This window comes from Rhinopithecus roxellana, chromosome 1 (assembly GCF_007565055.1).
Source record: "Rhinopithecus roxellana isolate Shanxi Qingling chromosome 1, ASM756505v1, whole genome shotgun sequence".
Taxonomy (NCBI): Eukaryota; Metazoa; Chordata; class Mammalia; order Primates; family Cercopithecidae; genus Rhinopithecus; species Rhinopithecus roxellana.
The window spans coordinates 54,164,473-54,191,266 of NC_044549.1; the positions used below are offsets into that span (position 1 = coordinate 54,164,473).

Consider the following 26,794-nt stretch of genomic DNA (forward strand, 5'->3'; position numbering starts at 1 on the left):
TTGAAGGCCCTGGAGCCTCAATTTCCCTACCCTCACAATGGTGGCACTGACTCCCATCTTCCTTTCTTCCCTTCCTTCCCGCAATGCCCTCCACTCAAGAAAGCTGTGAGGTTCGCTGAGGTTCACCGAGGGGAAGGCTGTGGACAGAGTCAGGGCCCTGCCTCCTAGCCTTGTATAAGGTGGAGGAGAGGCTAAGGGAGCCAGGAGCCTGGGGACCACCTCAGTAACTCCAAAGGCAGCCCCACTCCTTCCAAGGGAAAGAGGCCATGGGGCAGGAGACCTCCTTGGGGACAAGGGGGAACATACCCAGGCTTGGGGAGTCTCCAGCCACAACAGGCTCCCTCTTGGGATTGGCATTGCCATGACTCTACCACATTCCTTGCCCTGAGCCCCACTTTCCCCATGAACCCAATGAGGATAACAGGGATCATCCTGGTCCTGTCAGTCTGTGGCCTCCTGGGGCCACCAAGCATAGCCAACCGGCCAGTGGGTATGAGACGGTGGCTCTTATGAACAGCAAAACCCTAAAAAGAGACAAAACAGCCCGCTGATGGTGGCATTTCAGGCAGAGAACTTGGGGGTAGAGGAGCCTGCAGTGCTCAGCCCCCCAATCACAGCCACCTCAGCCAAGCCACCGCCCCTGCCTTGCCCTGGGGCTAGGGTCAAGGGTGGCAATGTCTGTCAGTGATGTGAGTAGGCTGTCAGGGACTCCATTAGCCCAGGAAAATGCCTTTCTGTCCCCACTTACTCTTCTGTCCTAGGCTATAGGCTGCCTGCAGTCACCTCACACACACAGCAGCCGCCACCACCCACCCATCTCCCTCCCTCTGAGCAGAGGCAGCTGCTAGGCCTCCATGCTGGAACCAAAATTGAATGAGCACTCTCACAATGTCGCCTCCCGCTGACAGCTCCTAATTGCATGTTGAAGCCATGTGATGGAGCCCAAGTTACACTAATTATGTCATTACCCTAATTAAGTAAATACTGTATGTGCTAATTGGCTGAAATCTCTTCAGGGGGATGGGCGCTGGTGTCCCCTGGGCTTCACTTGGGTGGGCTGGAGGTAACAGAGGAAGGTGGGGGCCCACCCCTCCCTGGGGTCACCCAGTGGGCATCAGCGAGGGTCCCTGACCACAGCCCAAGACAGGTGTGCCTGTGCTGCAGGGGAGTATGCAGAAGGCATTGACCAAGTGGTCAGAGACCCAGGTCGAAGGCCTGACTTGACCCCGACAGGCTGGTGGTCTTGAATAAGCCCTTTCTTCTTTTGATGTGGGCCGCCTTGCTGTCCTTCCCCTCAGCCAGCCCAGGGCCTGTGGCCTTTCAGACATAGTGGGCACAGGGGCACCAGAGGAGCCCAGTGTTCAGTCATTTATAGATGCCAGTTATGTGCCTGGCCTGGGGTAGCAGCAGGAAGAATGGCTGATGACTGAGCAAAGCCCCAGTTCCTGGGCTTAGCACCCAAGTAAACTAGCCAAAGGACAAACAGGGCTGGCATTCCCAGGAAGGCATGTGAGGTGGGAGGCTCTGAAGAGGTCTGAAGGGCTTTCTGAAGAAGGGGGACTTGACTTACAAAGGAGGGAGAATATCACTGCATTAGAACTCAGATCATCTCCAAGATGTGATTTCTAAATAATACCAAACTTTTTTTTTGAGACAGTCTTACTCTGTTGCCCAGGCTGGAACGCAGTGGCACAATTGTGGCTCCCTGCAGCCTCACTCTCCTGAGCTCTGGTGAGCCTCCCACCTCAGCCTCCCGAGTAGCTGGAACTACAGGTGTGCACCATCACACCCGCATAATTTTTGTTTGTAGAGACAGGGGTCTCACCATGTTCCCCAGGCTGGTCCCAAACTCCTAACCTCAAGCAATCCACTGGCCTCAGCCTCCCAAATTGCTAAGATTACAGGCATGAGCCACCAAGCCTGGCCTAAATACCAAAATTCTTTTTTTTTTTTTTTGAGACAGAGTCTCGCCTTGTCACACAAGCTGGAGTGCAGTGGCGTGATCTCGGCTCACTGCAAGCTCTGCCTCCCGGGTTCATGCCATTCTCCTGCCTCAGCCTCCCGAGTAGCTAGGACTACAGGTGCCCGCCGTCACACCCGGCTAATTTTTTGTTGTTGTTGTATTTTTAGTAGAGACGGGGTTTCATCATGTTAGCCAGGATGGTCTCGATCTCCTGACCTCATGATCTGCCCATCTTGGCCTCCCAAAATGCTGGGATTACAGGTGTGAGCCACCATGCCACCACACCTGGCCAATACCAAAATTTTTTTTTTTTTTTTGAGACGGAGTCTCGCTGTGTCGCCCAGGCTGGAGTGCAGTGGCGCGATCTCGGCTCACTGCAAGCTCCGCCTCCCAGGTTCACGCCATTCTCCAGGCTCAGCCTCCGAGTAGCTGGGACTACAGGCGCCCATCACCTCGCCCGGCTAGTTTTTTGTATTTTTAGTAGAGACGGGGTTTCACGGTGTTAGCCAGGATGGTCTCGATCTCCTGACCTCGTGATCCACCCGCCTCGGCCTCCCAAAGTGCTGGGATTGCAGGCTTGAGCCACCGTGCCCGGCCTGGCCAATACCAAAATTCTTAACCATGACTTTAGGGTGGGAGTTGGGAGGAATGACAACAGCCATCTAGAAGGAAGATCTCCGGATGGGACTCCAACCTACTTGGGGGTACTAGGGGTGCAGCAGAAAGAATGCAGCCCTGTGTCAGGGACCGATATGTAAGCCTCAGTAGGGCTGGAGCCCCATCATGCTCCTTCTGAGCAGATCAGCACAGACCAGCTGGTCAGGTGGACTCCATCCCTGCCCTGTCTTTCATGGAGCTGTAGGGAGAGTCCCAAAGGCAGGTGGTGGGGCTGGGGCCTCCAACAGCTGGGTCCTCTCACATCACTTAGGGCCCAACAGCACACTGTCTCCCAAGTGTGCCAGGTGCCGCAGCATGGCCATCCCGCTCTCCCAGCTCCACCCCGCCCGCCTGCCTGCCGCCATCTCTACAAACATATGCTGCGGCTCCACACCCGGCAAACACCACATGCTCACTTTGGTGGGCAATGGCTCCCTCCCCGTTTGCTCACTTGCTTCCCAGGACCCCAGGCCCAGTACAGCCCCCTACCCCGACTCAAGCCCTGGGCTGGCTGAACTCCCAGGGTGGCCTTGGCCAGTCCCCAGGTCTCAGGCTCCCAGTAGGTGACATCTGCTCATTCCTTGCCTGTCCCAGGCCTTCATTCATTCTACATAATGTGGTCTGGGCTCCCGTGGGCTGGCTCCAGAGACAGAGACAGACAGGAAGCAATCCTTTCAAACGTCTGCAACGTACTCAAATGAGTAAGAAAGAAAATATGGCCGGGCGCGGTGGCTCAAGCCTGTAATCCCAGCACTTTGGGAGGCCGAGACGGGTGGACCACGAGGTCAGGAGATCGAGACCATCCTGGCTAACACCGTGAAACCCCGTCTCTACTAAAAAATACAAAAAACTAGCCGGGCGAGGTGGCAGGCGCCTGTAGTCCCAGCTACTCCGGAGGATGAGGCAAGAGAATGGCGTAAACCCGGGAGGCGGAGCTTGCAGTGAGCTGAGATCCGGCCACTGCACTCCAGCCTGGGCGATAGAGCGAGACTCCGTCTCAAAAAAAAAAAAAAAAAAAATGAACACACACACACACAGAGAAAGCAAATAGAGCACAATATTCACAGTAGTTGAACATATCCCCAAAGGAACACACGTGTGTCTTCTGTACTATTACTATTCTGGCAACTTTTCTGTAAGTTTGAAATCATTTCTAAATAAAAAATAAATAAAGAAGAATAAGGAAAGAAAGAAGGAAGGAAAGGAAGGAAGGAAGGTCCTTTCCTTTCTCCAAGCTCCAAGCTATAGGAAAAGACAGCTGGACGGGTGGCAGCCAGGTCACTGTACCCCTGCTGGGTGGGGCCAGCAGGGATTCCCTGAGGAGGTGATAGGGCTTGGGGAGGCAGTCTAAGGGGCACACACCTCTGACCCTTGTATGCAGGGTGGCACTGAGGGGCTGACTCTCTGGGAGTCTCCCTGTCACAGCTTTAGGCAAGCCCTCACTCCCTCCCCTCCTCCTACTCTCCAAAGAACATGCTCTGGGAGTCTGAGATAAGAAGGCGAACTTCCCTTGGTCACAAGGTGTGGGAGGGTGGCCGGAACTTCTGTGCCTTTGAGTGTGAGAGGAGGCTGAACTGGCCCAGGGGCTGCGCCTGGTGGGGTGAGAGGGATGGGATGGCCGTACTCAAGGCCATCCTGTCCTCCCTCCCAGCGAACACTCACACAGACTCACCGAGCTGACTTCCCCAGGCAGTGCCCTTGCCTGTCACAGCAGCACTTGGCAGCAGGAGGGCAGCAGCAGGGAAGTGGCTCATTATTTCATCCTTCATTAGCTCGGCATTAGGCAGCCTGAGAATTGTGGGGTGTGGAGTGGGAGCCTCTGGTTCTGTGGTCCCGCAGCTCCGGGCCCACCCCTTGCAGCCTCCTTCCCCCCATCCGCTCTCTCTCCCCTGCTTCCCTACCTCTTTCATCCCCACTCCTCTCCTGCCTCTCTGTGCTCCCTACCCTGCCCTCCTCCCTGGGGTGGAGGCAGGGCACACACTCTCCGTAAGAGGGGCTTCCCCTACCCAGTTCTCAGTCACAGGATAGGCCCCTTCAACTATCCCCTCCCCGAAAAGACAGTGACACCAGCATCCTGATGTGTGGTCAATCATGGTGTGTGTCCTGGGCGTTCTGAGCTCTCAAATAATGACTGGGACCCCTGCCTGGCCTCACAGCCCATCTCCTCTCCCCTCCACCTCAGACTGCCACTTTAGAGCCTGGACCGCCCCAGAGTGGATCTGCCCCCCGCCCCCACTCCAGGAGGCTCTGGCTGGGATGCTCAGGGCTGGGGAACCCAGGGGTCAGCAGAAACCGATTCCTCCATTCAGATGCCGTTGTTTCTTCTCACGTCTTTGTAGCCTTGTCACTAGCCGCAGTCCTCCCAGCCAGCCCACCAGCCCAGCCCCTAACTCAACGACTGGCGGGTTTCCCTCCCTGCCAGTCCCCTTCGTGCATGGCCTTCTGCCATTCAAGTCCTCTTGGTCTCCTCTGAATCCAGAGCCTGGCACGGGACAGGGGTGGGACCCCTCTGCCCAGCTCAGTCATCAGCCATTGGCCCCCTGCAACCTGCCTTTCACCCTGCTCTTCTCCTGCCCACGCCCCTCACTTGCCCACCACTCCTCACCCTGTCCCTGCTCTCCCGCCCCTCTAAGAGTCTCCCCGCTCTCAGTCTGGCCCCTCACCTCCCCTGCCCCCTCCCCATTTCCTCTCCCCTCCTCTACTGGCCCTTTAGTCCCTGGGTGTCAGGCTTTATCTCTCCGAGGGGGGCGGGCGGGCGGGCGGCAGGCTCGTTGTTCTCCCCTCCCCTCTCCTCTTCGCTCTCATCCTCTCCTTTCTCTCTTCCCCCTCCAGCCTCCACTCCTTCGCCCGCTCACTCACCCTCTCCCTCTCCCGCTGCCCCCCCTTTCTCCCCCACCTCTTTGTTTCAGCTGAGAACCAGCTCCTCGGGACAGTTCCCACACTGCAGTGCCTCTGGTGAGGAGACAGCGCCACTGAGGTGAGCCTTGGGGATCTGGGGACACAGGCACAGGGCGGCCAGAGCCCTGGAGGGCAGGCAGGTGGAGAGAATGGGAAGAATGCTTCTCTGCCCTGGGCAGTGGGAGCAGCAGTGGAGTGCCAGCTTCAGGTCCCCAAGGGGTCAGCAGGAGTGGGGGGCAGAGGTGCGGCCAGTTAGCCGCAAGAGACAAGGCTGGCTGGGAGCTGGCAGGCTCTGTTCCTGCCTGGGTGCCTGGCTTCTGTGGGTGGTCCTCAGCTGAGAGAGACCCTCAGGGGGACCTGAGAGGGTGGGCGGGGGCTGGGCTGCCTGGAACAGCCTGCCCCTGAAGGTTTGAGTATATGCCCAGTCCTGGAGTCCAGGGCTCTGACCCTGCCTCTGACTGGGCTGCAGCTATAGGGTTGCTGGGTGCCAGCAGCGGCACCGTCCAGGGAACTGTGACCCTCACAGGTGCCTGTGCTAGCGGGGGGTTGGCGGCTGGCTGGAATGTGCTGGGACTGCTCCCATTGCCCAGGTGGAGAGTCTGAGTGGAGGGAGAGATCTTCCCCCTGCCACAGGCTCACAGGTTTTACTCCAAGCTACTGATCCCCAGACCCATAGAGCCACATGGCAAAGACAGGCACTTCTCCCTCCCCTAGGGATCTTTGACCGGCTCCCTCCAGACAGCTTCCCTAGAAGAGCTTTGCCTAGAGTTGCAAACAGCAGGGTTTCAACCCAGAGCCTAGATATTCCTGCAGCCAGCTTCCTGGAACTGGGCAGGACAGGGAGGAACGGGGGCTCTGTGGATAGGGGTGGGGAGAGCAGGTGGAGACAGAGGCCTGGCTCCAATGAGGCTACAAGTGTGATTTTTGGAGATAACCCAGGGCCACAAGGAGATCTTGAGACTCTAAAGCTGTGCAGGTGGGTGGGAATGATCTGAAGGGGCAGAAGCCAAGTGCCAGGGGCCCCACCCCCTTCTCAGCTGGTGCTGGGGATGGAGAGGCAGGGCTGGATATGGGGAAAAAATGTATGGCTCACACCATCCCAGGGAGGTGGGCAGTGTGGCTCTGCTGGCTACTAGTGGAGGAAAAGAAAAGGCCAGCCCAGACGTGAGGGGACACCAGGGAAGACCTTCTCAATGGGATGCATTTTGGAGGTCTAGCCTCTGGCTGCCTGGTTGGGGCAGAGCCAAGTCCTACAGCTCCCTGGCTCCCCAAGGAGGCAGTGGTGGACCAAATTATGGTGAGTAGTGGTCCCATGAGGCAGAGTTGCTAAGGGCAGTGGCCCCATAGGATGGGGCAGATGGGGCACTTGTTTCTAGGGGCCAACTGTCTTGCCATCTTCCCTTGGGTAGAACTTCCTCATCTGAGCAAGGTGACAGCTGCACCTGCTCCCACCCCTGCCCCCCAGAAACCCCTGGATGGGAGCAACATGTCTAGAGAGGTGGAATCAGAGCTGTGAGCATGGGCTGGTGCCAGGCTGTGTGTCCAACCCCAGCTCACCCTCCTCCAGCCACTACAAACCAGCCTGAGTCAGGAGAAGTGGATAGCAAAGCCTCAGAACTGGTCCCAGCGGTTACTAGGGAGAGGTCTGGCCCACAGCCGTGGGGAGAAAGCCCATCTTTCCTGGACTAGGCACAGCTCATGACAACCCCACAGTCCTATTGCTCACACAGCAGCCTGCCAAGGTCATTGGCTTGCCCATCACCCAGGGTGTGTGTGTCCCTCACCCCTGCATACCACCTCCCTGCCCTAGCACATCCCAAATCTTCTTACCTAGCTAGGGATTCTGGCCTAGGGTTAAGACAGTCCTCCCTCACCACAGTCTGGGCCTCCTCATGTCCCTTACACATGACCCAGACCCAGAGGGAGGCAGGTTGCCCTACCCATTTTCCAGAGACATTGGGGGGGCTCTCTTCCAGGTGGCTCAGCTCACTCTGACTTCAAGTGATCATCCATCAACTCCGTGACCTCCCAGGGCACTATACACCCTACTGGCCGTTGAAGACTCAAATACCATTCCCTGCTGGTGCCTGTCTAGTGCCAGAGGCCAGCAGGTTGCTCACTCAGCCTCAGTCAGTGAGCACCAAGGTCCCGCTGGCTCTAACTCTGGTCCTACCATGGAAGAAGGCGGCCTCCCTGAGCCAAGAGCTCCTTGAGATTCCCCTTGGAAGAGGCCAATACTTCAACCTTCTTTCTCTCCCTCCCTGAGCTCCCCATTTGCACAGAGCTTTCCCACATAGATCTACCTGCCACTGATACCTCCCTAAAGAGGCGATAGGGCAAGGATGTTTTCCCCATTAAACAGACGAGAAAACAGGGAAGGCCAGGACAAGGACTTACCACCTGACTCCTATTTCAGTGCTCTTTCCAAGCCACTTAACTGCCACCCTCGTGAGATCCTACATGAGAGTGGGGTCCCTATGCCCACCAAAGTGTCCACTAGCTGCCCAGCCTCTGCCCCCAAAAATCCTCAAAGCCCTAAGGCATTCCCAGAGACAGAGAGGCTCAGTTACTCCCAACAGTGTTTGAGCCAGGGCTTTCGGCCTTGTTCCAAAGCAGGCATCTAAAGGGTTCCTTGGGCTGGCTAAAGGCTTTGGAGCTGAGGCTGCATAGGGGATGTGGGAGAGGGTTCTCAGAGCCTGTAATGCACCTCTCCTATCTGCAACCCCTTCCATCTCCTTGCATGCCCCCACCCCTCACCCTCTGCAGTAAGGATGTTGGCTCTCAGCATTAAAGTCCCAAAACAGCTCCATGACATTATTCCCTGCCAAAATCTTCATGAGGTTTGCCATTGCTGTCAACATGAAGTCAACTCCCTCGGCCAGGCACACTAGCCCCTGCCAGTCTTTTGGGCCTCTTGGCCCAACTTGCTCTTTGTATCCCCTACACTCTACACCTGTGTGTCTCCACCCTGGGATGGGGCACAGCACAGCTCAGAGACTGGTTGTGGGCTGCACTACACATTCACATGCTTATATATGTATCCATGCACACACACGCGCACGCACACTCACATACACACAGATGTGCATACAGACGCAGACACACATTTATGTAGAAGCCTACCACTCAACTGAGCATGGTTTTCTGCCAAATCACACACACAATGGAGCTGTCCCTCTGAGCCAAGAAGAGTCCAACACATCTGCTGTGTGGATCCCTGGAGAGGCCAAGCATGGTTGTGTCGCCATCCCAAGCCCTTGAGGGGCAGTGGAAAAGCAGTAGATCTCCTGGATCTGGCTGAGCCCTTGCTTGGCCCCAGGGTCTCTGAGCCCCAGAGAGTGGCAGAGGATAGTCAAGCAGGTTCCAACTAGGTTCTTATTCTGGTTCTGTAGCCTTTATGTGAGACTATGCAGTCCCAAATAAGCCACCTTTTCTCTCTGTACCTGCAACTATAAATCAAATGGTTGGGACTAGCTGACACTGAAGGGCTGCCCAGGCCCACTGCCCCACTGCTCTTGGCTCATGCCAAGTGCAGAGAAGGGAGACGCCTGTGAGGGTTGCTGTAGCCAGCAGGGCCAGACACCCTCCATGGTGAAATCCTCCAGCTGGGTCAGGGGAAGCTTCAGAAAATGAAGATGAGGTGGGCACAAGGGCGGCAGCAGCCGGAAGAGAAAGAAGCCAAGATCAAGGGAGGGGCACTTTAATGATCCAAAATTGACATTTATGGAGCAAGTAATGAGTCCTATGGAAACATTCACTGTGCAGGGTTTATCTCATCTCATCATCCAGACTGCGGCCAAATACATCCTTTCTTATCTCTGGGGTATCTAGTGAACAAATCTAATGGGTTAGGCTCACAGACTATTTGGCCCTATGGGGTCCAATCCAGGCCCTGGCCTCCCAGACCCTATAAACAGAAGTATAGGGAAGGGGTCAATGTAGAGCAGAGGGAATTTCCTGCAAGATCCTATCCATATCCAAAGCCCTCAGCAGGGATGCAGGGAGCCATGTGCCCTGTACTAAGTATCTGTGTGTATACTCACAGATGCATTCCCACTCTTAGTACGCCAACACCAACATCTGTATGCTCACACACCCACCACACACACACACACACTGGGGACATGGCTGCCAGGCCCTTGGCCCCTGCCCCAGCTCTCCTATCCTGCTTTTCCCTGGAACTTGGCACCCAGTGCCAATACTCATGATCCCAAGAGCAAGTACTGAGGCAGGAACCGGTTACGTGCAGAGGCTGCCAGAGGAGCACCAGGGTACAGGATCATGTGAGGATCACCATAACCCGAGACCCTAGTCAGCAGAAACTCCACACCAGTACAGAAGGAAAGGAAGTAGTACCCGTGCATCCCAGTGGGGTGCAAGCTCCCCTTTACCTAAACCTCCCTGGTCCCCAGAGCCCACTTACCATGTTCACCTCCCTCCCAATCCCCAGCCTGCCATGTGTGAGCCAGGCCCCCAGGTCATGAACCATCTGCAAGCTAGGCTGTCCAGAGCCCAGGTAGGGAAGGGAAACCCTTCCCAGGGGAAAGTCCCGCCAGCCCCAGCCCAGGGCCCCTCAACACCCTCAGGGAGGAGGGGAGGGCTGGGGTGGAAGAAGTGCCTGTAAGAGCAGCCCCAGGCCTCGCTGTTCTCTATGGCTTTTTATTCCTATGTGATTCTACTGCTCACTCATATAGGGATTGGAGCCGTGGCGCACGGCGGGGACAGCCAGCGGAGGGCTCTGATACTGAGCAAGGGGGCCCAAAGGGAGGCAGGACAGTGGCACCTCCCTCTCTCAACCCAGGCTGCTGGCCAGGCCAAGGCAGCCGTTCCTCTATTCCCACTTGCCTCTTCTCCTGTCAGCGGTCATGGGAAGGGGTGTGGGCCACTGGACCTCATCACTGGCTGGACCCACTATCCCAGTGCTGAGACCCCCACTGAAGGGCTGACATCAGGGTCTGGACTTGGTCCCCAGAGGAGTGGCTGAAGAAACTGGGGATGTTCAGCCTAGGACAAGGGCTGTCACAAGGAAACAGCACTGGGGAGTGGGACAAACTTCAGCTCAACCAGAAGTGCAGTATGTGGCTAACGGCTGTCCAAAGACAGAAGGGACATCCATCTAATGAGGCCTATAAGCTGAGGCTGGAGAGGCCATGGTGACAGTGCCATGGTGGAGTCATAGTTGGGTGGGTGGCTGGTCACCACAGACTGCAGTCTTTAGGCCTGTCCTCCCTGGGGTCTCTGCTCACACACAGCAAATCTCTCAGGAGCCAGGCTCAACCCTCACACACTCCAGAGAGACAGGCACAGGCACAGGCACCCATTATGTGAGGCACATCCTGCATGTACTCAGTCCAGCAGAGGGGCATTAAGAGTCCTGCCAGGCCCTGGCACTGCGGCTGCAGCCATACCACACTCCCCTCCCAGCGGCTCTCCAGTGAGGCCTCACTCTGAGGGAAGGTGCACAGAGAACCCATGTCATGGTCCTATTTATTTTCAGACGTTCTCGCTTCACAGAAAGAAACAGGGTGAGGGGCTCAAGAGAGAGGCTGCCCAAGGGAGAAGCACAGGAACACTGAACTGGCCAAGGGGCTTGTCCTTGTCCTCAGGGGTACCTGTTGCCATGCAGAAAGTAGGGGTAGTGGGGAGGCCCCATCTGCTAGTCTGGCTGGAAGGGAACAGACATAGAGCAGAGGCCCTGAGTGGGAGGTGACAGCTAACCAAACAGCCAAGGCCAAGGAGTGGAGGGGCCCTAAGGCTTAGTGAAGCCCTGAGGACCAACCTTGCTCTGCCATCTGACCTTGCCCTTGTAGAACTCCTCTGAACTCTCAAAATGTGACCTATGCCATCACCGAGGCCGCAGGAACAAGAGGTGGGTGTCCATGACATTGGTACCTGTCATCCCTGTGTGCAGCAGGTGTGCCCCACCCTGGAGGCGGCAGAAAAAGGTATGTGAGTCATTGTGGGCTAGGAAGGTGGCCATGTCCAGGCCCTCAGCTGCAGCCTGGCTGGCAAGCTCAGGTGTGACCCAGGCCCCAGCAGCCTCCGTGGGCCCATCCTGCCCATCAGTGCCACCGCTCAAAAACAGCACATCTATTTGCCCCAGCGGCCACCTTCTCAACTCTGCTCCAACACGCAGGGCCAGTTCCTGGTTCCGGCCACCCCTGCCAGAGCCCTGCAGCTGCACTGTGGGCTCGCCACCAGCCAGCAGGCAGACTGGGCCCCTTCCCCGTGCCATGGTCTCCAGAGCCTCCTCCAGCTGCAGGTCTGGGATCTGAAGGTCAGCTGCCAGCTCATGGAGCTGTGCATCTTCCTCCACAGAAGCCCCAGCCATGGATGGGGTGAGGCGGGTTCTAGCCACATGGGCCAGCAGCCCGTAGAACTGGGCCATACTTTTTACATCACCCTGCATGGCTGCACTCAGCACCACAGCCTGGTAGCCCAGTGCCTCAGCCTGCCGCTGGGCCTCAGCTAGCGCCAGCACATTGGAGCCAATGATCACATTCAGGACATGGCCACAGGAGTGTGGCCCATGGGGGTCAGAGTCGGCCCGAGACAGCACAGTCTTCACGGAACGTGGCAGGGCTGCACGGAGGCCGTAGCGATTGACGATATGCAGGCAATCTTGCACACTGTGGGAACTGGCCACAGTGGGGCCGCTGGCAATCACTTCCACAGGGTCCCCCACCACATCTGACAGGATGAGGCTCACCACCTAGGGAAGGGCCACCACACAAGGCTCAGGCCCACTTCCTCCTCCCCTCAGAGCCCATAAGGACAAACTGCTTCTTGGGTATCCACACACCCTTCCCCCAACTCAGTGCATTTCCTTACCCATGGTTAACTCCTCTCACGTGGGCTTGCAAAACACCTGGTCATGCAGGCATCTCCTCCCCATCTCTGGCACCCCTCCCATGATGTCACCCAGTCAGCCCCATAGTCTTTCACACCATGCCCCTGCCAATCTGTATGCTGTTCTAGGCTTTCACATCCCTGGCACATGTGGGCCTGGCTCCACCAACCCAAGGCTGCCTGGGGAAGAAGTGACTCATACTTGCGCAGGGTAGGCGGCCTGAGCCAGCCCCCCACCCTTGAGCTGGGACAGGGCCTTTCGAATGGTGTTCAACTCCTGGATGGTGGCTCCACGGGCTGCCAGCAGTCTGGTGAGTGTCTGCTTCTCCTCCAGTGTGACAGGTGGGATGGGGGCAGGCAGCAGAGCTGACCCCCCACCTGCAGAGACAATGAGGGTATCAGGCAGAGGGACTATCCCAAAGCAGGGAACCAGGCGAGCAGGGTGACAAGTCCACATTAGAAAAGGGGGGTTGGAAAGGTGGGGTTAGGGTGCCCCCGTGTGGATATGCAATATGTATACAGTCACCACATCCTGGCCACTGGAGGTTGTCCCCTGCCTTGGGGTACCCCAGGTCCCAGGAGGCACTGGAAGAACTAATTACTTAAGAGACTAGAACAGGAGGCAGGGTAGGGGAGCACACAATGGAATATTAAGGAGAAGACTCCTTGAGGTCTGAGACCCTAGCCCCAGGTGACATCAGTACAGACAACAGCAACAGCAGTGACATTTTCCAAGGACTCTATGGATGTGCCAGGCCCTGCATTAGGTGCTCCCCGTGCACCCTCTCACTGACACCCAAAAGGTCAGTTCAGGGGGAGGACTCCACAGCTCAGGGGAGGCCAGACGACTAGTTCAAGGCAACCCAGGAGTCACCATCCAGGCTCCTCACCACCTCCCTTGCTCCTAACTTCACCCTGTGACCCTGGGGGCTCAGATCTGATTTCTCAAAGACCTGATATTTGGTGCACCCCCCACCAACTGTCTTGGGCCAATGTGGTACTAAACCTGAGATCAGCACGAGCAGCAGGTCATCAGCTGTGAGTCCCTCAGCCAGTTGCCGGATGGCCAGCGCAGCTCGCAGTGCGTCGCGGTCTGGGAGGTTGTCCTCCGCACCCTCGAATACCTGGACATGGCTATGTGGCTTCAGCAGCATCTCCCTAGGGAGGGAAAGGTCAGCGTGCAAGAGATGGGGTGGGCTCCTTTCCTCCCACCTGATCTCTCAACTTTACAGGTGAGGGGGCATGAACGAAGATGCCCACTGACACACATCCTGGGGCCAGGCCAGACCCAGGAGAAAAGTGAAGCAGGTGGGGAGAGGAGGCCTGATTCAGCCTGGGTCTGGGCCCAGGTTTCCCTCCACATAGACAGCGGGAGGCAGCCCCCCATGGCTCCTTACTGCTTGCCGGCGCGCTCCATAGCAGCACGGATCCCCTTAGGAATGCTGATCACGCCCTGCACAAGATGCTGGCCCAGTAGTTCCTCAGCTGCAGCTGCCATGCCCATCACAGCCTTGCCAAAGCCCACCAGGTAGACGTTTTGCCTCAGCTGAAAGCTCCGGTCCCTCACCTTCAGCTGTCTGCCACCAGGGTCCAAGGATAGTGCCCGGTGCAGCATGGGGCCCGGCAGCACTGCACCCACAGCACTGTCAAACAGCTGCCGGGCCTGCTCTGCCAAGGCCATGCTGCTGGCCAGCCGGGCCACTGAGCCCCACCAGAGGAGTGGATGCAAGGGGGCTCGGGCCAAGTGGGGCAGGACCTGCAGGGCTGCAGCCATGCCTCACTGCTCTCAGCACTGCCTGGCACCCATGGCTGCCTAGAGGGAAAAAGCACAACTGAGGCCCTTGCAAGGCAAAAGACAGGAGGTCCCCCACGGCCACCCCTCTGAGGGCTCAGGGCCAGTGGACCCCACAGCTGCTGCTACAAGAAGGAGCCATCTGATAGCCCCAGGAGACTTTCTGAAACCCACAGCTGCAGGATCTCACTCATCCTTGGAGATGAGCCCTGCCACCCAGCCATGTCCTCCTCTTCTGCAGACCACATGCCGGCCCTCTGGATACTCTGCCTCAAGTCCAAAGTTCCTATTAGCTGGGCCCTCCTCCTAGGTCATCCCTTTGGCTGTGAGTTAATCATTGACAGAGGGAGTAATTTCTACCAGTAGGCTGCCATCCCACCCCTTTTCCACCGCCTGCACTTCTGAGCTCTTAGCCAGGGGCAACGCCCCTTTCTGGCACTCCTTCCTTGCCTCTTTACTACCTCTGCTGCCAGGAGTTTGTTGATTGTCCCACCAACTGACCCCGAGCCCACTGACCTCCAGCCTACTCTACTTCGTTATCTCATGAGGCTGGGATTAGGAGGCTGGGAAGTCAGGGTCTATAGGAGGCTGCAGGATTATCAGGTCAAGCCCAGAGCATATCCTCCGGCAAGCAATCTGAGGAATCCCAGTATTCAGGCCAGTTCAGCCAGAGGTTTAGTTTCAAATCAGGAGTGAGGGCAAAGTCTGGCTCATGGTGGAACCTTAGGAAAGTCCCCAGGCACCATGTGAGGCCATGTGCCATGAAGCCCAATTGCAGGACAAAAAAGGATGCCCTTCTACCCACATAGCTGGCCAGACCCAACCCTGCCAAGAACACCCCTTCTGGTTCCAAGATAACAAAAACAAGTCCTAGATCACACCACCCACAGTGGTGAGAGTCCAAGGGCTGAGGTAGGCAAAGGCCAGGCTCCCATAACTGAGCCCAGATAGCCATTTTCCCCACTGGGCAGAGTAAAAGCTAAAGAAGGCTTGGGGTGAAGGTCAGGAGGCTGTAGAGAGATATAGGAACAACAAAGACCCAAAGAGCTCATCTGTACTACATATGTACTATTGCATCTACTTTAATAAATGCCTACCATAAATGCTGCAAGCTGACTTCATCAGCAAGTATGGACTGAGCAGGGTAAGGAGGCTGGGAATTGAGCTTCCAGCTGTATCTACTACAGGTTTTCTGAGTGGTTGGGACACATCCATTTCTCTCACTGGGCCTCATTCACAAAATGAGACACAAGGTGAGATTAACACTACACTCTCCCCTTAACACCCTCAGGCTCTCTGATACTGTCCACTGCACCACAGATCTCAAACACTGGTTTACCCCACACCCAAATGTGGTGGTTACTTCTAGACTCTGACCATTTTGTCTGCCTAGTTCTCAGCTCTCCCATAAGAAAAGACAGCCATGCCTGACTTTTGTTGTGAAAGGGAACACAGAGGGCATCGTCATGGGGATTCCAAAAATGGGTCCAGTTATGGCCAGGGGGACCCCTGGAGCTTGCCCATTAGGCTTGGAGCTAAAAGCATCTTAGCAACTAAGACAGCCTGTCTTTAGAGCCTGGGTAAAATCTGTATCTATTTCCCAGATGGACAAGAGCCTAGAAGATCCCAGTCTTGCCACTGTATATGAGCAGAGGACGGGGGACGCTCAATGCCAAGGCTGCCAGAGAAAATACAGGACGTCCTGTTAAATTTGAATTTCAGATAAACAAGTAATTTTTAAAGTATAAATAAGTGCATACAATGTTTAGGACTTAACAATTATTCGTCGTTTATCTTAACTCAAATTTAACTGGGCGGCCGGCCGCAGTGGCTCACGCCTGTAATCCCAGTACTTTGGAAGGCTGAGGCGGGCGCATCACCTGAGGTCAGGAATTCCAGACCAGCCTGACCAACATGGTAAAACCCCGTCTCTACCAAATATACAAAAATTAGCCAGGTGTGGTGGGCGCCTGTAATCCCAGCTACTCAGGAGACTGAGGCACGCGCATCATTTGAACCGGGGAGGCGGAGGTTGCAGTGAGCCGAGATTGCGCCACCGCACTCCAGCCTGGGTGACAGAGTGAGACTCTGTCTCAAAAAAAAAAATTAACTGGACGCTTTGCATTTTTATTTGCTAAGTCCTCCAATTCTATCCAAGACATGGTCTCTCCGAAACTCCGAGAGGCTCCAAAACAAAACACGGAAGCAGGAAGACTACCGGCCTTGACTCCTCCCCGCTATTAAAGTGAGCTGGCACCATTTCCGGTTTCCCGCAGTCAGCAGGGGGCTGGAAGTGACGTCATCCTCAGGTAGGGCCTTCGCGAGGCAAATGGCTGCCGTGTAATGCCCGGTGATGCGAGAAAGAAGGGCCTGCTGCCACCAAGACCCGTCGTCGCCCAGCCCAGGGATTGCTTCTGAAGGTCATGCGCGCCCTGCCGGCGCAGACTTATCAGCCCACAGCTCCGGGCCGCAGCGCCCAGCACTGGAGACCGGAAGTAGTCGCGGGTGGGCGGAGCGGAATCCGGAAGTGTGGGTGGGTGGAGCGGCGCAGGCGGGTGCAAGCGCTGGCTGAAGCTGGGGTCTGGAAAGGGAGAGTTTGGGATATTGACTCCTTGCTGGCCACCAACAGACCTGGAAGGAGTCACCTTCAGTCCTCATTTTCTTAATCTCTACATTGAGGGTAATAATCCCCGCCTCACCGATTGCAGATTTTTTTTTGAAACGAGGGTCTCTGTCGCTCAGACTGGAGTGCAGAGGCGCGGTCTCGGCCCAATGCAACCTCCGCCTCCCGGATTCAAGCGATTCTCATGCCTCAGCCTCCCGAATAGCTGGGATTACAGGCATGTGCCACCACGCCGGGCTAATTTTTGTATTTTTTAGTAGAGACCGGCTTTCGCCATGTTGGCCTCTCTGGTCTCGAACGCCTAACCTCAATCGATCCACCCACCTCAGCCTCCCAAAGTGATGGGATTACACACTTGAGCCGCCACGCCCGGCCTCTCCCTTCCTTTATCTTGTACGATCAGTCAGCAGATACACCCTGAAGACTGGGCTGAGCAAACGAACTGAGAATCACTACTTCCCCACAACTAACCCCTTCTGGAGCCAGATTAAGTAATTCCCGCTCCTCTCCATGGTTTTTATTCCACAACTTATTACTGTTCTCCCCTCTCCCACCATGGGCCACCAAATACAGCTCTGGCTTAGCAAGAGTTCCATTCCGCGATCCTCAAGCACATAAGCTTCATGTAAAAGCGAATGACTCTGGACCTTCCTCACTGTCCCTGCTCTCATGCTGGGCCCACCCTGAGCTGGCTGGATGCCTTCCCACATTCATAAGATGAGTCCTCATCAGACTCCAAAAACACAAAACAATTCACTGTTTTTACTGATGTTTTCTTATGGAGATAGAGGAGAGAGTTGCATCACAAATCACACACTTGATTTCCTAACAATTTTATTGAAACATGTTTCTTGGCAGGGCCCAGCGTTTCACGCCTGTAATACCAACACTTGGGGGGGCCAAGGTGGGCGGATCGCTTGAGCCTAGAAATCCGAGACCAGCCTGAGAACATGGCAAAACTCTTAATCTCTACAAAAAAAAAAAAAAAAAAGAGCCGGGTGTGGTGGCATGCTCCTGTAGTCCCAGCTACTCGGGAGGCTGAGGTGGGAGGATCACCTGAGCATGGGAGGTAGAGGCTACAGTGAACCTTGATCACGCCACTGCACTCCAGCCCCGTCCCCTGTCTCAAAAAAAACCAATCAACGAACAAAAACACATTTCTTTCTCCTATTTTTGAGGTGGTGTCTTGCTCTGTCACCCAGGCTGGAGTGCAATGGCACAATCTTGGCTCACTGTCACTGCACTCCAGCCTGGGCACGATCTCGGCTCACTGCAACCTCCGTCTCCCAGATTCAAGCGATTCTCCTGCCTTAGCCTCCCAAATAGCTGGGACTACAGGCACCCGCCACCACACCCAGCTAATTTTTGTATTTTCAGTAGAGACGGGGTTTCACCATGTTGGCCAGGCTGGTCTCGAACTCCTGACCTTGTGATCCACCCACCTTGGCCTCCCAAAGTGCTAGGATTACAGGTGTATAAACAATTACAGGCACCCGGCCTATATAAACAATCTTCACCTTTCCCCACACTGGGGAACACTAATTGCCACTGCTTGGTGTCTATGTTTCCCTGATGGCTGCCCTCACACTTTATGCTTGAATAAATTCTTTTAACTGGATCTCGAACCTTTTGATGATTTTAAGTTGACATTAGAAATATGTTTTTGGGCCAGGCGCAGTGGCTCATGCCTGCAATCTCAGTACTTTGAGAGGTTGAGGCAAGTGGGATCATTTGAGGTCAGGAGTTGGAGACCAGTCTGACCAATATGGTGAAACCCCATCTCTACTGAAAATACAAAAATTAGCTGGGCATGGGCCAGGCGCAGTGGCTCACACCTGTAATCCTACCACTCTGGGAGGCTAAGGCGGGTGTATCACCTGAGGTCAGGAGTTTAAGACCAGCCTGGTCAACATAGCGAAACTCCATCTCTACTAAAAATACAAAAATTAGCCAGGCATGGTGGTGTATGCCTGTAATTCCAGCTACTGGGGGCGCTGAGGCTGGGAGTCTGAGGCAGGAGGATGGCTTGAACCTGGGAGGGTGCAGTGAACCGAGATTGTGCCACTGCACTCCAGCCTGGGTGACTCCGTCACCAAAAAAAAAAAAAAAAAAAGGATTGTTTATATAGGCAAAAACGGGTGCTGACCAGAATTACGTTTTCCAAAAAAAGGCTAACATAAATATAAGATTTGATTGGTTACCATTTATTATACTCGAAGGAGTTTGTTTAATATTCTATTGTAAAGAGACAACAATCACAAGGGTCTCTATCTCCCACATCATCTAGTCTAAGTTTGAATGAAGAATAGGGAGCCTGGTTAATGTATAACATTTCAATACAAAGGTCAGGAAGCAGCAGTCATGGATCAAAGAAGAAAAAAAAAAAAAAAAAAAAAGCAATGCCTGCTCAGTTTCCAAGGTTTAACTTTTCTCCTTCACATTATAAATTGAGAATGTCCTGAAATTTTCTTTTCTTTTCATACCCCCTACCTGCACCCTTTGGCAGTTGCTACATCTCTCTGTAGGTCTCCAAACCATGCTGTGCTCTTGTCATGAACCTTTCCCCTCCCCTGGCCCCCACTTTCAGCTCTCTCCCTGGATTTTTCTTTTTCATATATATATATATATACACTTTTTTTTTTTTTTTTTTTTTTTTTAAGACAGGGTCTCACTCTGTCACCCAGGTTGGAGTTCAGTGGCATGATCTTGGATCATTGCAACCTCCACCTCCCAGGCTCAAGTGATCCTCCCACCTCAGTCTCCCAAGTAGCTGGGACCACAGGCATGCACCACCACACCCAGCTAATTTTTTGTATTTTTTGTAGAGAGGTGGTTTTGCCATGTTGCCCAGGCTGGTCTCAAACTTCTGAGCTTAAGCCATCCGCCTGCCTCTGTCTCCCAAATTGCTGGGATTACAGGCGTGACCCACCACACCCATCCTTCTCCCTGGATTTTTCCTTTTAAAATATGAGACTGTGTATTCCTTCTCCTAAATGATTTCCCACCACATCATCAAAACAAAGGCATCCTCAGGTGGAATTGCCCTCTTTAATGTGGGAGAGGTTGTAAATACTGTAAATTTTATTGTTTTTCCTTGGTTATAGTTGGCTGTCTTCATCCATCCATTCATTTATTCCTTCCTCAGACATAATTCAAGAATTTCCTGAGTGCTTTCTGTGTGGGCCAAATGCTGTAGCTGCTGGGATAGGTAAGAAGTGGTACTTTTAATTTTAATTTTTTTTTTTTTTGAGAGACAAAGTCTCGCACTGTGGACCAGGCTGGAGGACAGTGGTGATTACAGCTCACTGTATCCTCAACCTCCTGGGCTGTAGTGATCCTCCTGCCTCAGCCTCTCAAGTAGCTGGGACTACAGGTACACACCACCATGCCTGGCTAATTTTTTGTAGAGACAGGGTCTTGCTTTGTCGCCCAAGCTGGTCTCAAACTCATGGACTCAAGCAGTTCTCCTGCCCCAGCCTCTGAAAGTGCTGGGACTATAGGCGTGAGCCACTGTGCCCAGCCTGGACTTGCAGGGTTGCTCCGTGGGAGGGAAGGTCAGCTGTGTTGGAGGCAGGGTAGAGTGGAACTGTGTCCTATGTAAGGGCTCTAAAACACCTTAAAGCTGGGAGGCCGAGACGGGCAGATCACTTGAGGTCAGGAGTTCGAGACCAGCCTGGCCAACACGGCAAAATCCCATTTCTACTAAAAATACAAAAAAAAAAAATAGCCGGACGTGGTGTCATGCACCTGTCATCTCAGCTACTCGGGAGGCTGAGGTGGGAGAGTTGCTTGAACCCAGGAGGTGGAGGTTGCAGTGAGCCGAGATCACACCACTGCACTCCAGCCTGGGCCACAAAGTGAGACTCTGTCTTAAAAAATAAATAAATAAATAAAATAGGCCGGGCGCAGTGGCTCACACCTGTAATCCCAGCACTTCGGGAGGCTTAGGCAGGCAGATCATGAGGTCAGGAGATCGAGACTATCCTGGCTAACACGGTGAAACCCCGTCTCTACTAAAAATACAAAAAAATTAGCCGAGCGTAGTGGCGGGCGCCTGTAGTCCCAGCTAATGGGGGACTGAGGCAGGAGAATAGCATGAACCCGGGGGGGCGGAGCTTGCAGTGAGCGGAGATCGCGCCACTGCACTCCAGCCTGGGCGACAGAGCGAGACTCCCTCTCAAAAAGTAAATAAATAAATAAATGAAAACACCTTAAAGCTATTTTTCTTGGAAGGAGGAGTTGGGGAGAGTAAAACAGCACCAGGAAGCAGTTCAGCTATGACTAGGCAAGTCACTGATGAGAGGCCACTAAAGCTGTGTATGTTGGATTATTTGGGAAAGTTTTAAGGCTTTGGAAACAGTGCTGTAGTTTTAGAGACAGAGGCCTTGGCCCTGAGACTCTAGGCAGGTCCTCCTGGCTCTGAGCAGTCAAAGCTTATCTGGGAAGATTCCATCCTTTCCTTCCAGACTAAGAAGGCATTGTTTACTAACAGTGGTCTTTGTTAAATGTGAATGATTGCTTGTCCTTTGCCCTGGAAACAGAACACAAGCTTTCCAGTGCTGAAGCAGAGTGTGAATCCAGACTTTAGGGCTTACTGGCTAAGTGACCCTGAGAAAGTTAACCTTTCAGAACTTCAGAGTCTTCATCACAATATATTTCCTGTGCATGTAGAGACTCACTGTTGTTGCTGTACTAGTCCTGGGTTGAGCCAGCTTCATGGGTGTGACCTGTGCAGTCAGAAGGACGCTGCACTTGGTTTAATAGTCTGTTGCTGCCATCTTGAGATTCTTAGCAATTTTTTAACAAGGGGCCCCACAAATTGGGTAGTTGTCCTGCTGCCAGGGAAAGATACCCTCTTTTTATCCAGGCCCCTTGGTCAGAGTCTCAGGACCTCTCTGAGGAATTCCAGTAAAAGTGGACATACATTAGTAACTACATTTATTATTTCTAGTAATATTCACGTATATCCCACATGATTTTCCATGCACACACTTATATTTTCTCTAAATAAAAATGGCTTACTTCATCCTTGTAATATTTATTTTCTTTTTTTTCTTTTTCTTTTTGTTTTTGAGACAGAGTCTCACTCTGTCGCCCAGGCTAGAATGCGATCTCAGCTCTGCAACCTCTGCCTCCCGGGTTCAAGCAATTCTCCTGCCTCAGCCTCCCGAGTAGCTGGGACTACAGGCGCATACCACCATGCTTGGCTAATTTTTGTATTTTTTGGTGGAGACGTGGTTTCACCATGTTGCCCAAGCTGGTCTTGAACTCCTGACCTCAAGTGATTCACCCACCTTGGCCTCCCAGAGTGCTGGGATTACAGGGGTGAGCCACTGTGCCTGGCCCTTATCTGAGGAATTTAGAAGGGAGCAAAGACCACCTGGTGACCATCCAACAGGCCATCCAGAGGGAAAACTCCTTATCTGGGGAAATTAGAAGTAATTAAACTTCCCGAGTATCTAAAGTGGGGATCTGGTTCCACGCCTCTTTCAACTTTTATAAGTAACTAAAATTTCTAGGCATCTCTGTAATGCCATGCTGAAACTCATTTTACAACCCTAAGCTCCTGCCTGAAGGTCCATAAATGCGCCTAAGGAAGATCCACCAAGGCCCTCAGTCCTCTCGCTGGGGTGCCCCGCTGCACTCTTCTGCAGCCTTCTTTCTTTCTAAGAAATGTTCCTTTTTCGGCCGGGCGCGGTGGCTCAAGCCTGTAATCCCAGCACTTTGGGAGGCCGAGGCGGGTGGATCACGAGGTCAGGAGATCGAGACCCTCCTGGCTAACACGGTGAAACCCCGTCTCTACTAAAAATACAAAAAACTAGCCGGGCGCGGTGGCGGGCGTAGTCCCAGCTACTCGGAGGCTGAGGCGGGAGAATGGCGGAAACCCGGGAGGCGGAGCTTGCAGTGAGCCGAGATCGCGCCACTGCACTCCAGCCTGGGCGACACAGCGAGACTCCGTCTCAAAAAAAAAAAAAAAAAAAAAAAAAAAAAAAAAAAAAAAAAAAAAGAAATGTTCCTTTTTCAAACCTATACTGTTGTCATTAAATTCCTTTTGCCAACCTGTGAGGCGACCACTTCCCGGTGCTGGAGCTCAGACACCTCACCAGGCATTTTGTGTTCCAGTGTTCTGCTTTTCATCTTTGGCAATTAAGCGCATGCACACACACACACACACACACACGCAACTGTCCCAAAGAAGAGAGTCATCTGATTCCACTTATTGCAAGGGCTGTGTAGGCTCATACACACACGCGCGCGCAACTGTCCCAAAGAAGAGAATCACCTGATTCTAGTTATTCCAAGGGTTATGTGAGAAGTTAGTCTATCTCTAGAGAAGCCCTGCTGCTGGGCACTGGAGCTCAGAAATTTATCTCAAAGAATTAGAATTCATAAGGAGCGCTCTGTTTTGGAAACAGGATATATTTTTTAGGACAGTTTCCATTTTCAATTGTGTAGCATGAAACAGAAAAATTTAATACATGGGCCAGTCAAGTATCTGGAATCCTTTGGATAAATTAATTTATTCAATTAATCCATACTGAGCTCTGGCTGGGCTCTGACAAAATGGGAAGCAAAATTACTTTACAACCATATAATAGAATACTATGTAGCCATTCAAAATGATTGTATCGGTATTTATTGACCTGGAATATGTTCATAGTATGGGTAAAGTTATAAACAATAGATCATTAACCCATTAAAAATATATTTCAGGGACTAGCTGGGTATGGTGGCTCACGCCTGTAATCCCAGCACTTTGGGAGGCTGAGGCAGGCAGATCACCTGAGGTCAGGAGTTCAAGACCAGCCAGGCCAACATGATAAAACCTCATCTGTACTAAAAATATAAAAATTAGCTGGGCATGGTGGCGGGCACCAATAGAAGGCTGAGGCAGGAGAATCACTTGAACCCACGAGGTGAAGGTTACAGTGAGCTGAGAGCATGCCACTGCAGTCTAGCCTGGGTGACAGAGCAGAAAAAATAAATAAATAAATAAGTAAATGAAAAACTCAGAAAGGTTCTACATGAAAATGGTAAATTTTATGTTATATATATTTCACTATAATAAAAGACTGTAACAGTGGCTATCTCTGGATCCCATGTTTTTATTATTTGTATTTTTTTAGTTTTTTTGCAATGAATATGTGACAAGTAAAATGACTACAAATAAAAGGAAATATAAAAAATTAAGTCTGATGCTCTTTTAAAGGCCATCTGATTCACTCCTGACTGCAGCTTTCTCTCCATCTATCCATCCACATCTGGAGCCGGCTTTCTGGGTCACTTTTTAAAGTCCATCTTTTTTTTTTTTTTTTTTTGAGACGGAGTCTTGCTCTGTTGCCCAGTGCAGTGGTGTGATCTCGGCTTGCTACAACCTCCGCCTCCTGGGTTCAAGCAATTCTCCTGCCTCAGCCTCCCAAGGAGCTGGGATTACAGGTGCCCACCACTGTGCCCAGCAAATTTTTGTATTTTTAGTAGAGACAGGGTTTCACCATTTTGGCCAGGCTGGTTTCGAACTCCCAACCTTGTGATCCACCCACCTCGGCCCCCCAAAGTGCCACCGCACCTGGCCTAAAGTCCATCCTTTAAGGCAACTATGCTGTTGGGCTGGAAGCCAGGAGAGTCCCACTATAATAGGGCAGGGAGCCAGGCTAGGAATTGGAAACAGTAAGAATGTGAAACACACGGCCGGGCGCGGTGGCTCAAGCCTGTAATCCCAGCACTTTGGGAGGCCGAGACGGGCGGATCACCAGGTCAGGAGACGGAGACCATCCTGGCTAACACGGTGAAACCCCGTCTCTACTAAAAAAAATACAAAAAACTAGCCGGGCGAGGTGGCGGGCGCCTGTAGTCCCAGCTACTCCGCAGGCTGAGGCAGGAGAATGGCGTGAACCCGGGAGGCGGAGCTTGCAGTGAGCTGAGATCCGGCCACTGCACTCCAGCCTGGGCGACAGAGTGAGACTCCGTCTCAAAAAAAAAAAAAAAAAAAAAAAAAATGTGAAACAGGATGAGCATTTGAAGACCCTCTTAAAAACGAAAAAAAAAAAAAGACTGCATTCCAAAAATAATGCAGAAAGGCAAGTCTTGGGAGGAAGGTTTGGTCTTAACGGTGAAATCTGGAAAAGGTATAGGAAGTACAATACTTGAAAGATACCCTGAAAAGATTTCTTTTGGCCGGCAACATTCAGTAGATTACAGCTGTTTCTGTGGTTATTTTTGTAGGTTAATATGGACCAAAATACAGCATCATCTTACTGGGCGCGTTCACTTCCCGACAGTTCCAGAACATGGGCACTCAATCAGTCCTTGTTGCCTTCTAAACTATTCGAAGCAGACTCTGTATCAGCCTTTCTAGCTTCTGAAATAAAGGCACAGGAATTACAGGGAAGCAGAGTGAGTGATCTGGGGGCGTGGAGGGTTTTTCTTCCATTGCTGTGCAGTTTGGAAAGTTGCCATCTATTCAAGTTTCACTCAAACCGGCTTTTTCCAGACCCCAGAACAAATTGTAGCCAGAAGCTCCGCTCTTTGTCAGGAGGCAATTATACCCCAGACTTAGCCAGGAACTTGCCCTCTTCCCTTAGAGAACAACTTCTCTTTATGTATAAGGATCCTGGCTCTCCTTTTACCCAGGGGGTTGGGATACAGCCTCTAGTTCTTTCTAGAAAGACCCCAGCTGTTCCAGGGTTTCCATTTTGTTTTTTACCATTGCACAGGTCTCTGGATATCACACCTTCCTAATAGCGACTGAAATGTCTCACAGCCTTTCCTCGTTTTTGTTTCTCTTTAGCTAAAGAAAGCAAAAATAAATAATCCCCATCTCCACTGTTGGAAACCCCAGGCTTTTTAACCCTTTGAGGAGCTTCACACAAGATAGAGATCTGTGAAGCCACATAGGTTGGCACTGAGTTTAACCCTTTGCCCATAAAGTTAAGGTTAGGAACCTTGGTTCCTATTTTCTGTTCAAATACTGTTTTCCTTTGTTAGAGATAAACTACTTTTAAGTCAAAGAATCACTTACATGATAGAACCTTTAGAATAATCCTGTTGACTACAAACAGGATAGTGCAACTCTTCCACATCTTGAATGTGGTGGTGATTGCATGACTGTGTATGGGTGTTAGAACATAAAACTAGCCACTACAAAGGCTAATTTTTGGAGGGAGACCGTCTGCTCTGTCGCCCAGGCTGGAATGCAGTGGCACGACTTCGGCTCACTGCAGCCTCCGCCTTTCTCAATTCTCGTGCCTCAGCCGCGCCATCATGCCCAGCTAATTTTTTATATTTTAGTAGAGATGGTTTTGTCATGTTGGCCAGGCTGGTCTCAAACTCCTGAGCTCAAGCGATCATCCTGCCTCGGCCTCCCAGAGGTGGGTCGGAAAGGCGTGAGCCACCGCGCCCAGCCTAAAAAGGCTGATTTTTACTGTACCTAAAGTCTACCTCGATTAAGAACACCAGGCCGGGTGCGGGTGGCGGGCGGACTGCCTGAGGTCAGGAGTTCGAGACCAGCTTGGCCAACATGGTGAAACCCCGTCTTTCTAAAAATACAAAATTAGCAGGCGTGGTGGCGCGCGCCTGTAATCCCAGTTACACGGGAGGCTGAGGCAGGAGAATCGCTTGAACCCGGGAGGCGGAGGTTGTGGTGAGCCGAGATCGCGCAACTGAGCGACAAAGCGAGAGACTCCATCTCAAAAAAAAAAAAAAAAAAAAAAAAAAGAGGTCGAAGCTGTCTAAGCGGGCGCTGCAGTGGACTAGCGGTCAAGCCAGCCCGCGAGCGGCTCACCTGATTCACCCCCAAAACCGGCCTCCAGCGGCGTACGCGACGCTGCAGTACCCTCTCCCACGCGGCTTGTGGTCGGGGCACCTGCAGGAGGCGCCAGAGCCTTCGCAGGGGTTGCAATCTCGCGCAAGGGCCCCCAGCTCCCAAGGCACCCGCAACCTTCCGACCCCCGGGGAAGGCCCAGCGCGTCTGGGCCCCTCCCTGCCAGCAGCCAGCCCTGCCACTACACTCCGC

The 26,794-nt window shown here is 53.0% G+C and overlaps 1 protein-coding gene and 1 long non-coding RNA gene across 12 annotated transcripts; one reads left to right on the forward strand and one right to left on the reverse strand.

The window, feature by feature from the left end:
• The first annotated feature begins 5,384 nt into the window (after window positions 1-5,384).
• On the forward strand, window positions 5,385-25,165 carry LOC115898157. 7 transcript variants are annotated; one of them, XR_004057889.1, is made up of 7 exons: window positions 5,425-5,597; window positions 11,329-11,463; window positions 11,655-11,795; window positions 12,497-12,678; window positions 16,299-16,692; window positions 19,928-19,990; window positions 25,006-25,133. It is a non-coding gene; the product is annotated as an uncharacterized LOC115898157 (long non-coding RNA). The 7 variants fall into 7 exon arrangements; XR_004057876.1 differs by having other exon boundaries at window positions 5,385-5,597; window positions 11,329-11,795; XR_004057879.1 differs by having other exon boundaries at window positions 5,385-5,597; window positions 11,329-11,795; window positions 16,299-16,664.
• On the reverse strand, window positions 11,185-16,520 carry GLYCTK (glycerate kinase). 5 transcript variants are annotated; one of them, XM_010365022.2, is made up of 5 exons: window positions 16,417-16,520; window positions 13,765-14,180; window positions 13,374-13,525; window positions 12,570-12,745; window positions 11,185-12,230 (listed from the first exon to the last, which is right to left on the reverse strand). In XM_010365022.2, exons 2-5 carry the CDS (start codon window positions 14,139-14,141, stop codon window positions 11,364-11,366), a joined length of 1,572 nt encoding a protein of 523 aa, XP_010363324.1. In that variant the 5' UTR covers window positions 14,142-14,180; window positions 16,417-16,520; the 3' UTR covers window positions 11,185-11,363. The 5 variants fall into 5 exon arrangements, with proteins under 5 accessions (XP_010363324.1, XP_010363323.1, XP_030787662.1 ...); XM_010365021.2 differs by having other exon boundaries at window positions 16,382-16,510; XM_030931802.1 differs by lacking the exon at window positions 16,417-16,520 and adding an exon at window positions 15,257-15,379.
• Window positions 25,166-26,794: the final 1,629 nt, after the last annotated feature.